General features: G+C 39.7%; 2 protein-coding genes across 2 annotated transcripts; both read left to right on the top strand.

Moving 5' to 3' along the window:
• The first annotated feature begins 1,094 nt into the window (after positions 1 to 1,094).
• LOC111221782 (insulin-like growth factor-binding protein 3) lies at positions 1,095 to 3,453 on the top strand. The gene is made up of 4 exons (XM_022745339.1): positions 1,095 to 1,576; positions 2,087 to 2,115; positions 2,216 to 2,335; positions 2,460 to 3,453. Exons 1-4 carry the CDS (start codon positions 1,261 to 1,263, stop codon positions 2,562 to 2,564), a joined length of 570 nt encoding a protein of 189 aa, XP_022601060.1. The 5' UTR covers positions 1,095 to 1,260; the 3' UTR covers positions 2,565 to 3,453.
• Positions 3,454 to 4,884: 1,431 nt separating this feature from the next.
• Positions 4,885 to 12,260, top strand: LOC111221510 (phosphatidylinositol 5-phosphate 4-kinase type-2 gamma-like). Its single transcript, XM_022744895.1, has 10 exons — positions 4,885 to 5,061; positions 5,157 to 5,254; positions 6,352 to 6,448; positions 7,486 to 7,635; positions 9,342 to 9,488; positions 9,977 to 10,015; positions 11,230 to 11,343; positions 11,424 to 11,682; positions 11,844 to 11,947; positions 12,091 to 12,260. Exons 1-10 carry the CDS (start codon positions 4,912 to 4,914, stop codon positions 12,169 to 12,171), a joined length of 1,239 nt encoding a protein of 412 aa, XP_022600616.1. The 5' UTR covers positions 4,885 to 4,911; the 3' UTR covers positions 12,172 to 12,260.
• Positions 12,261 to 12,421: the final 161 nt, after the last annotated feature.

Here is a 12,421-nt window from a genome sequence, read left to right as displayed (position 1 = left end):
TTGTGATCCTGTTTTCTAATTTAATGTGTTTGTGACTCACACATGGTGGAATTTACAGGGTGGGACTTTTTGCTCGTGGCTATTAATGTCTTAGTCATCCAGCCTTGAGTGGCACTCCTTCAGCCTCTCAGAGTCGACCAACTCCTCTGAACCTTTAGCCCTGAAGTTACAGACTTTGTAAATCCATGCTGTCAGCAAAGTGTTTGTTAAGTGGTTGCTATTTAAAGAAAAGTCATAAAGTCAAAAACAAGGTGGAAGTAACTAAATACTCTTACTCCCATTGTTGTAACTGGGTAGTTTTCTTTTCCATAGTTGCCTTATTCTGAATACTTTATGAGGCCAACTAGTTTATCTATACATTTCTAATCAATGTTTTTAACTGATTGTTGGACGATTTGCTGTATAAAACATTTTAAAGTTATACTTGAGTGAGGTTGAGCTACATTCGATCATATTCAATAATCTCTTATAGATATTGTATGCAAAAACTTTAGTATATTTGTAGTGGAATAAAAATATTGAGCAGCTTAAAATGGAAGTATTTAAGTAAATTTCTACTGTAAGATTACATATTCTGAACTTGAATAAATATACTGAGATTTAAGTTGTTTTAAGTTGTACTTATTTATACTGGAGTTGATGATTTAAGTTCTCAATTTCAATTACTGGTGACTGATTATAAGAGATTTTCTTTTAAATTCTGATGGAAAGCATATATTTTTTATTATCACCAGCAATAGTTTAAAAAAACATCAACAGTGAATTTCTTATCTGCTGAGTTACAATTAGTTGGTCACATGAAAGTGTCAGCTCTGGAAATGAATTATCCTCAAAGAGAGAGCAACGGAGCAGCACACACAGCAATCAGTGGAGAAAAACATTACTATCCTGCAGGATGACAAACAACAAATGGTATGAGCATGCGTGAGTGTGTATGTGTCAGAGACAAGGGGAAACGGGGTGTGCTCTGCTGTGTGGAAATGAGAAGGAAAGCTAACATTCTCCATCACGTACCCTCCCATACCTTTCCCCGCTGGTTTGGGCTCTTTAAAAGCTGCTGCCAGTGGTGTCTGTCAGCCTCATTATCACTTTGTCTTGGCTTGAGGGAATTATATAACCCTTTTGACACACAGACAAACTGCAGTCTGTGGAACTAAACAGAGATAGTGCAAAACAGGGAACAGAGTTAGAATAGGAAGTCTTAATAGAAAACAGAGACTGGACTGTTAACATCTATTAGTGGACAACTTTCAGAGTAAGATGCTTCTGTATTTAAACATCCTGGTGCTGCTCCTCCTGCAGCCGGCTCTGTCAAGCCCATTGCCGCTGACCACACCGTCCAGAGGATGTCCCGGCTGTAAAGCAAAGACCTCACAGAGTCAGCCGTCTGTAGATTTCAACACCACCGTTCTGGCTGTTGGAGAACCATGTGGGGTCTACACAGTGAGCTGTGCCCACGGTCTGCGTTGTGCACCTCCAGAGGATGAGCCGAGGCCTCTCCGTGCCCTGCTGGAGGGCAAAGGAGTCTGCAGTAATGCCAGCAGCGCCAACCCGACTGAACAGACCAACACTGCAGGTAAGTCCCACACAGCACTTTATGGCTGGATGGTGATGTGAACGCATGGATGAAGCAGAGTTGTTCAGTGGGTGAGACACAGTGGTGGATTTTCAGCTTCATCTCACCCTTTGCTGATTTTATTTGTGGATTTTTGACAGGGTTACATACTTTAATTTCACTTTAAATCAACATAGGGATATTCAACAAATCTCCCTGTGACATGATTATGAGTTTGTTATGGTCAAGAGAAAATCTGAACAGAGAAACACCCTTGTTTTTAATTTTTTTTTCCATGGCTCAACTGCTTAGTCCTGCAGCAGCTGGGAAATAAAAATATCAGAAGAGAGAGATGCAGTGAAAAATGCTTTTATGGCTCAGTGACAGTTTTTTGAGTTTTTGAGGAGTTAATAAAAAAAGAGTAATTGGAGCTGACCTCACAGTCAAAGGAATTTTGTGTTGTTCCACTTCCAATATTCACATGGTAATAAGTGATAGATGCTAAATATTTACGCCTATTTCTAATTCTAGATCCAGGACCCACTGAGGATCCAGAGGAGGTAAAAAAAAAAAAACTCTTCATCTGCTTCAGTGAAACAGTACATCACTAACCTGGAATCAGACATGCACTTACATGTATCTGTTGAACCCTTCCTACAGGCGCCATGTCGTAAGCTGCTAACAAATCTCATCCAAGGTCTGGATGCCCATTTATTTAAGTCAAATCATGATATCTACATGCCCAACTGTGACAAGCGTGGTTTCTTCAGAAAGAAGCAGGTGAGTTTAATCTAAGATGCACTACAAGAAATCACTGAAACAATATCATGTGGTTGGAGGTGTGGTTGTATTTGCAGCTCCACATGAAAGCTTCACTGTCTGTTTGCTTGCTCTGTTTGTGCAGTGTTGGTCGTCACGAGGTAAGCAGCGTGGCAAGTGTTGGTGTGTGGACGAGAACGGCATGCCGGTCTCCTCAAACACCAAACAGAAAGGCAGCCTGAGTTGTTAAAATGCATAAAGCCTGGACTAAAGCAGAGCAGGCTGCAGCTTCGTTACCAGTATGAGATAAAGATGAAGGAACACCACACAGAGTTTAAAGGAAGTGAAAATGGTGCCTCACTTTTCACTCTCCATCCGCCAGAAGCAGCTCTCCACCAATGAAAATCTGTTTCAAAATCAGGTGTATCTTTGTCTCCTTGCGCCCTCTACTGAACATATCAAGACTGTCTTCATCTGACGTGTCACATTGGAGCGAGACATCCTACAGAGACAACCTGTCTCCTCATTTAACTCTGCAATAACTTTCAGGAACTGCACCTACAGTCTGGGCTGCACATATTCAAGGGGTTTACTTCTAAGTTTCAAGATTTTAACATTTTATCTGATTACAAGTTTTCTATATAGGAATAGTTGGAAACATGTTTTTTTTTTTTTTACATTACTGTATATACAGTATATCATACATAAGGTTCAGGTGTAGTTTAGTCTTTTGTATGTACTCAATCCTATTTATATATTTTTCAGTATTTCTTTTTTACTTTGAAACCACTGTAACTGTATTACTGTAATTTCTGTACATAATCTATAGATGTAATCCTATTTATGTTACTTTGAATATGGTATTTTATTTATAGTATTATGTTATTTCCACTACTTTGAATCTTCCATAAGAGCAAACACTAGACATTTCTATGTTTGTAAGCACAAACTTACATGGCAGCATTGTTTTGTTTTTTTTATCCTTTGGCTATTAGGTTTAGATTTAGATTCACGTAAGAAGGAAGGAGGAAGTGATTTTAAAAAGAATACAAACTTAAGACCAATACAGATGGACAGTATTATGAAATATTCCTTAACAGACTTCATCTGTTTTATTGTTGAGTATCTGAATTGTTATAATAAAGAATAAAAATCACTGAGTTATAATTTTTTGGAAATAAAAATAAATTTTCTCACAAAGTAAATTCCATCTAGTCCATTAGATGAAGCATAAGGCAAAACTTGCAAGACTTCTCAGGATAAGAATCTCACACGTGGCTAGATGCATGATTGACGGTAACAGATAACATGTAACATGACTACAGAACTGTGAGTGTCAGTTAGCAAAAGGTATTTTTATCAGTAACCTGCACACCTGCTTATAATGTCTGAAAGATTGTAAAGTCTCAGCATTTTGGAGCCTCCTGTAACCATTATGGAGAGAACAAATGTTTGGCTGCAGTAAAGCAATATGACAGTGAGGGATGGGGTCAGGTATCCGCTTCATTATAGATGCAGAAAGCCCCTCAATATAATGACTTATACTGCAGCGTTGAGACCATGATTACACTGAGTGACAGAAAAATAGAAACACCTACATATTGCAACAGAATCCAATACAACAGCCCTGTTCTATTGGATCTCTGCCCAGAACATTTAGATACATAGAAGAAAGACCTTACAGTGCTGGTCCCAAGATAAACTCCAGGGGGAAACGATAGAAAAAAATGAAAAACTGAAAAAAAAAATATTATGCAAAATTGTGTTTCTCTGAACTACTTCTCTGAACTTTCTTCTAATTCATGCTTTTCTTGTGAAATACTGGACACTCACACACAAAAAGTCCAAAAACTGAAAACAGATTTGTGTATCAGAACACTGTTTTTTCTTCTTTCTTTTCCCATTAATCATCTCACCACCCCTCAGATTTATCTGGTGTCCCTGTTCCTGGCTGTAAAACTGTATATAAAATCCAAGCTACAACAGTAACATACTGCTTACACACTGATGCTTCAGCATTAATCATCAAATGATGAAACAAATGATAACATAGCAGTCAGAGGGACCACACCGGTACTTTTACTTTAATACTTCAACTACATTTGCTGCAAATACTTATGTACTTTTACAAAAGTTGGATTTTTAATGCAGGACTTTTACTTGTATTGAGTGAATGAATGTATTTTTACATTGTTGTATTGGTACTTTTACTTCCACCACTGATTCTCATATTATTATTATTATTATTATTATTGTTGTTGTTGTTGTTGTTGTTGTTGTTGGTGGTGGTGGTGGTGGTGGTGGTGGTGGTTGCAGGAATAAAGCCTTCTGTCATCTCCAGTTCCAAACCAGTCACACATCACATGCATGAATGAGGTGAGATTATTATTTTTTGCCTATTGTATCATCATACTGACAGTAGCCCACAGCTAAGTCTCTGGTCCCGCAGAAGTTGGTTCATAGCGCCAACAGGCTGCTGCTGTTGCTGCAGAGACTCCACAGGGCGGACTTCAGACTACTTTACATACACGGGACTCTACAGATGACAGCAGAAGCCCTGCTCACAGACCTGACGCTCGGACACCTGTGAAAGCGCGATGTCTTCTCCCAGCGCCGCCTCCAATCCTCTGAACTCTCTGGCGTCCAAACGGAAGACCAAGAAGAAACACTTTGTGCAGCAGAAAGTGGAGGTTTTCCGAGCCAGTGACCCCGTGCTGAGCGTGCTGATGTGGGGAGTCAATCATTCGGTAGGTATGTGAGCTGCTTATTGAGGCCAAATGTGTATTCATGTCGGTCTGAGTGAGGATATGTCCCTGAACTATTCATCCATTGATCATTGCAGATTAATGACCTGAACCAGGTGCCTGTGCCCGTCATGCTGCTCCCAGACAACTTCAAAGCCAGCACCAAGATAAAAGTCAACAACCACCTCTTTAACAAGTACTGTGCTCCACTCTCTCCAGCTCTGTCTGCCTGACTCTATGACCCTTCATCCTGCTTCCTGTCACTTGCACAGATTTTTGTAGCTTTTGTGATTTATTTGCCTGCCTGTGCTTATCAGAAATTTGCAGACCCCTTCAGAGGACGACAATGATTTTCTCCACCAACAATAGTTTTAACACTCTCACAGCTCCAGCTATTACCACTAACAATAACGGCGGCATCAGCCAAAAAAAGATGAAAGAAATCAAATGTGAGCTTGTATGGACTACAGCCTGAAATATGCCGTACTGTTAATGCCATGCAAAAGAATGATATCGTATACTAAAGTTGGAAATGCAGCATAATAGCCATCCAATGAGCTGCTTCAGAGGTTGAATAACACCACAGCATTAATAGGTGCCAGACGAATAATAAATGAACTCATCTGAAGATGTTGCAGGGCTCACAGAGTGTCAGTAGGACAAAGGTGCCAGATATAGTACGCTACAAAATCATTACTGTTTATGAAAACTGTGCTATACACTCTGTCTGCTGGGAGGTTCAGTTTCTATAAGGATGGAGTCTAGAAAACTGAGTGGCTTTCATTAATCCTTTAATCCATTCAGGAATCCGGGTTGTGTAAAGACTTATAAACAGAGGTGGGAAGAACAAGAAAATATGTTTTCCTTGCCTCTGTGACATTTTACGCAAGTGTTTTGTTTTTTTTTTAAAACATGACTTGATGTTTCACCTTATCCAACTAGTCAAGGGAAACAGCTGTATGCTGAGAAGAATTCAGTCAAGTTATATGAATAATTTAGACATAGCCAACAATGAAAGTGTCCATTGTGAAATTATTTTGTCTGATTTGGTTACTATCTCTGAATAGATTTCATTCATTTTGAATGAGCACATCAGTATGGAAACAGCTGCACAAAACAGCAGGGATGTCACCATGTTATTGTTTTGATAACATGAAATATTGTATTTATGCTGTGTTTAGATGTAGAAAGTGACAACAAAACCTTTAGTGATGGCTATTTCACATTAGACAAATGATGTGAAATTGTACACATTTTTAATATTCATTTAAGCATTGATTCTTTGTTCCTCAGAGAGAATCTCCCTGGACAGTTCAAATTCAAAGAGTACTGTCCACAGGTGTTTAGAAACCTGCGAGAGCGCTTTGGCATTGAGGACCAAGATTATCAGGTAATGAATGTAAACTTGCCTCGAATCAATGTTTGATTGTCCAGAAAAATCATGGACAAAACAAGCAGGTTGAAAAACAGCACAAACTCAGAACTTTCAAGGTTTTTCTGTGCTTTCTCTTATTAAAACCAGACACACAAAAATACATATTTATCTGTTCCTTTCTAAATTTGCATTCCTTTGTGTGATATTTGCATGTGCCAGGTGGCACACAGAGTCATCATCCACTCTGCACAGTGCACATTTGGTTAGCACAGAATGATGTGAGGCAAGCTGTATGTGCACTTTAAAGTCTGCAGAATAGAATAGTCATCCTATGACGATGTTTTAAGAGAATAGTCTTAAAACAGAGTGAGCATCAGTGCAAACGTCATCTTTTTATGTTCCTGTGTGATCCATAACAAGCTAGAATCACCACCTCACAGCTGTATGCCTCCACCAACCAGCCAAGTTGCAGGAAATATGGTCACAATCTCCCCTTCCTGAGTGACAGCATTGAATAATATCCAGAGCTGTTTTTGCAGAACATGACGTCACAGTGAAGTTGACCTTTGACCTGCTGGATATAAAATGTCATCACTTCATCTTTTTATCCTATTAGACATTTTGTCTAATAGGATTTTGTCTAACTGTGTCATAATTAGGGTATGAATACACGAGTTATGGACAAAAATGTGTTTTGTGAGGTCACAGTGACCTTTGACCTTTGACCACAAAATTCTAATCAGTTCATCCTTAAGACGAAGAGAATGTTTGCACCATATGTAATGAAATTCCCTCTGGGTGTTCCTGATATATCACATTCACAAGAACGTGAGGTCACCGTGACCTAGAACTTTGACCTTTGACCACCAAAATCTTAATCTTAAGAATATTTTGTGGTAGAGATTTGCATTACAAATTTCTACAGTGTTTCAGTGAAAATGATTTTAAAAACAGGATCCCAGTATAACAGATGTAACAGCTTCACTGGGCAGACTTACTGTACAGCGGATGTCTCATGTGCTCATGATGTTTTTCCTCTCACTCACCAACAGGTGTCTCTGGCCCGCAGCCCTCCACTCAAAGACGAGGAGGGGCAACGCGAGGGGCTGCTGCTGACGTCTTATGACCGCACTTTGGTAATAAAAGAAATCTCCAGTGAGGAGGTGGAGGAAATGCACAACATCCTCTCTGAGTATCACCAGGTATGAGTAGCAGGGGGTAGAGTAAGCTCAGGCTTAAATGTCCTTTCAAAACGACACAAATGTAATTTCAGCCCACATTTTAGTGAGTTAGTGAGTGTGTTTTCTAGTTTTTGTGTAAAGTTTCAGTGGGTGGAAGCTGAGGATGAATTCTATTGGTTACATGTCATTTTGTGCTGTATACTAGCAGAGAGGAGGTGCTTTTTCTTTTCTCAGGTTGCCATGGCAAAGATTTTACAACATCAGAGCTATCAAACAGAGGAGGTTTTTCCTTTACTAGTAATGACACATGATAAGGGCCTCTTGTTTTTACATCTAAATTTGGTTAAAAATACAGAATGCCAAGCAAGGGTTCTCTATCAGGCCTTTTTCTGTTTCAAGAGGACTGATGGAAAAGCTAGTTATGGACGAGATGCTCTCGAGTCAATACGGTTTGATTTGTATTGTCATGTTGTCGAAATAAATGCATAATATTTTGTAGTGTAGTGTAACATATTTGCATTTGTTTTGGCCTAATAGGCCTTTTTCATAGCAGATATTTTGACTTGTTACAGCAGGAAAATCACAAGTATTGCTAAACACATTAACAATGACTCTATTATATTCAAGTGCTCCAGGAAGACATGAGAATGTGACAGTGAGTCAGCATGTGCAAAGCCAGCAACCTGAAACTGAGGCTATATTACATTCGGCCAACGTTCATTTTACTGTGAAAAAGATATATGGCCAAGAAAAAATGTTTGACAACAAACGGTATCCCATGACAACCATTATTCAACACCCATACACACACAGACAAAAAATGTAATTTATTGTCCATTTACAAGGTTTCTCTGGTGCTTTCATCTCATGGTCTTTTTCAGTGGCGGAAGTTTGCTCAGACAAAAAGTTAGAAAGTGGACCTTACAGGTGCTGTGTGTGTGTGTTTGTGTTTGTGTGTTTCTGTGTGTGTGTGTGTGTGTGTGTGTGTGTGTGTGTGTGTGTGTGTGTGTTATTGTAAACAAGCAACGTTTTTATTTATGATGCAGTATTTCTCACCAAAACTCATTGTTTGTTTCCTTGAGGCCTGAATATGTGTTGAATGCTTTCTTATTCCTAATAAAAAATGTACAAAGCCAATTTTTTAAAAACATTTTGAAACCTGTGTAGTTTACATCCATGTTAACTTGCTAGCAGTCATCTTCTTCTAGCCTTTTCAGGAACATTGCTGTGATTATTGGTGCATTGCTGCTACTTGTAGATCAGTGGAATAGTGTGACAATATTGGCAGAAATGTGTAACATGTCACCTGCATGCTTTTGCTGCATTTGCACGAAACCAAACAAAATAGGGACCCACTCAGAAAAAACATTCCTTTATAGCACTACTAGTAGTAAAGTTAAAGTAGTTAAAATGAAGATATCCTTTATGTCAAACTGCTATTTAGAAGGTGAACAATCTGTCATGTTCAAGAACTATCGTGTGTTTGTTTTTTTTTCTCACACCTCAATTACTTCTAGTGTTTCACTACTTCTTTAGACAGCAGGAAGCCAGAGAGGGAGACAGAGTACAGCAGAGACAAACAACCTGTCCAAATGCTGATCACAGGCCAGTGAAGGATCATCTGGGAGAGCATTTAAGCAAAGACAGCAGCACTTTCATTTATGCCTCACTGCTGTGCTCATGCTTCCTTCGATTCATCGCTCATTCACTGCTGCCCTCCCTTCCAGCATATTGTCACCTGCCACGGCAGCACGCTGCTCCCTCAGTTCTTGGCCATGTACAGAGTCACTGTGGAGAGCGAGGACACCTACCTGTTAGTTATGAGGAACATGTTCAGCCACAGACTGCATGTGCACAGGAAGTACGACCTCAAGGTAAACCCTGCAGGAGTCACGTGGCTGGATGAGGGTTCAGAAGTCTGGTGCATCATGTGTTGAAGCATCAGTTGTGTTTTTAGTTTTACTTCAGTCTATTTTGCCACCAGCATTTATGGTTTAGAGTTTATTTGATTTATTTCACTGGAATTTGAAAACCAAAGATAAAAATTTGGTAAATGTTTTTATGTCATAAACTTTCATTACAACTGAATTTTTGAGTCTTGCTAAGAAGCAGATGCTGTACGCAGGAATTTTTGAAAGGAGGAGAGGGAGCGCTAGTACAGTTTGTCTGACTTGAAAGATACTGTAAACGCTGTGCATAATACACACAGAGGCTTTAATTCTCTGAATTTAAGAAATGCCTACGTCACCTAAACCACCTCAGTTGCAAGCAGACTCTAGGGTTTATGGCCATTCATGTATCATGTTTCAGGGGCTTGTACGCCAGGATAACAGTAATCAGTGACTGTCTTTTCTCTCCTCAGGGGTCCCTGGTGTCTCGTGAAGCAAGTTTTAAAGAGAAGGTGAGATCAGACTTTGGTAAAAGTTGCATGATGAGATCCTACTTAAACTCCACTTTCTGCCGTTCAACAACTGTGTCGATTATAGACGATTTACTGAAGTGTGGTCTTGGAAAATCTAAAGGACTGTCAACTAATATAAAGAGAACAAAAATCATTTACTCCTCACATGAGTCTGTTCTGTCTGATGTTATTTGACTCAGACTCCATTGGTAAGATGATGAATTAGATCCTGCAAGTGTAGCTGAGGATCCTTTAAGCGTGTTACCTTTAATTATACGGGGACCTTTTCAGATAAGAAAGTTTGGCGCAGCTACTGTCTATGGCCTGACTTGTACGAGATAAAAAGGTTTCTATACCCTAAAAGATAGGTTCAGTATTTCACTAAAATGGGTTTCTGCTCTTCAGTTTTTAAAATGATTCACTGCGATGACTCAAAGCAGCAGAGGCCGAGATATCCTGAATTTTAGTATTTGTCAAACTCCAAACCCAGATTACTGAATCCTACATTTCCCATAATGCTTGTTGATTTGGTAGGATCTATCTTTATTTCAATTTCATGCACCTAGCTTGTGAGACACAACCCTCATAACCCTGATGATATCATTTCTCCTGACGTGTTAACTTATCTTCATATGTAAAATTAGTGAAGGGTCCCTTTAACAGATTTGAATGTTTTTGATTCATTTTAACAAAATGTAAATATGAAAATGTATGACTGAGAAGAGTCTGAAGTCGACTCTGCAGCTGTCTGAAGGTGTGGATGTACAGTGCTGTATCTCTCAACGCAAACCAGAGAAATGTTCTTTTTCAAATGTGTGACTGACAGCCGAGTGTGAAAATTACATTTCCTGTTGTATCTTATTGTTATTGTTTAGTTTACCAGTGTGGTTTTTCCAAAAGTGTTTGCACTGTAAAATCTCTTATCAAATGACTTTAAATAACATCAGAGGCCCTCTGTTTGGCCTGGAGCGTCTCTGACCTAGATAAAATGCTGTTAAGTAGCTGGTTGAATGGATAGAGTTTAAATAACTGCAGAAACCTTTGATCTTTTCAAACTGTGGATTTGGAAAACAATTTTTGGGGTAATATTATTTGACTTTTATGTCACTGGAAATAGGAAGGCTGTTAATGAGAAAAATGCTAATGAATACTGTGTTCACTTTGTGATTTTTATGCTGCATGTAATTCAGTCAACCTTCACTCTGTATTTACAGGTGAAAGAACTGCCCACTTACAAGGACGTGGACTTCAGGAATAACATGCAAAAAGTTTATGTGAGTGACGAGGAGAAAGAGAAGATCATGGACAAGCTCATCAGAGATACTGAGGTAAGAAAGGCGAGTTTAAGGAATCACTCCCGTCATTCTTTTCTTCTGATTCGACGAGCGTGCGTGTCATCTTTCCGCAGTTTCTGGTGCGTATGAGGATGATGGACTACAGCCTTCTGCTGGGCATCCATGATGTTGAGCGGGCTGAGGAGGAGGAGGAGGAGGAAGAGGAGATGGAGTCATCCTATGACGAGGAAGGGGAGGAGGAAAACGGCCTGGCTCCTGCCCCAAGCTCCACCTCACCAGAGGGCATTGCTGGCTACATGAACTCCTTCAAACCCATGGGTCCCGGGGAGTTTGACCCTTACGTGGATGTGTACGCTATTCAGAGCGCTGTAGGTGAGTCCTGACAGCTGAGATATCTCTGGTGAATTTAAGTAGGTTATAGGAGCTCTAGGCTGTAATACACCCAGACCTCATTTCACGCTGGGCTGCAGCAGATAAGATCCTACTTGCAGATCAATATCACCCACCCAATGCTGTGAATCACTCCCATGCAGGTGCACCCCAGAGAGAGGTGTATTTTATGGGTTTGATTGACGTGCTGACACAGTATGACACCAAGAAAAAAGCTGCTCACGCTGCCAAGGCTGTCAAACACGGGGTGAGAGATCAGTGTTCTTTAAAGGGATTGCTTTGCATACAGTACGCACGCTTTCATCTCTATCCTGCTAAGTGTAAAGAAATGATTTGATTTCCCGTCAAGTTATTTCTAATCAACTGTGTCTCGTGTGTGTGTTTTTACAGGCTGGAGCAGAAATCTCCACAGTTCATCCAGAGCAGTACGCTAAACGTTTCCGAGAGTTCATCGCTAACATCTTTGCCTAGTTCAAAGATTCACTCGTCCACTTGTCATTTAATACAAGAGGAGTCTCACTATACAATACTTAACGCCACAGCAAATCAATATTAAGAAGCTGTGAAAATTTGTTGTTAATTTCGATATGATTTATGTGCTCTCTGAGTATTTACCCTCCATATTATTCTCTGCTGCACAATGTGACTGTGTCTTTATTTTGACTGACGAGCTGTAATTGAAGAAAAGGAAGAAAACTTTTCTTGGCAACTCATTGCTGTT

The sequence above is a fragment of the Seriola dumerili genome, unplaced genomic scaffold, assembly GCF_002260705.1.
Source record: "Seriola dumerili isolate Sdu_G_001 unplaced genomic scaffold, Sdu_1.0 BDQW01000088.1, whole genome shotgun sequence".
NCBI lineage: Eukaryota > Metazoa > Chordata > Actinopteri > Carangiformes > Carangidae > Seriola > Seriola dumerili.
The sequence above is the reverse complement of the archived record's forward strand: the minus strand, read 5'-3'. Positions and strand labels throughout refer to the sequence as shown.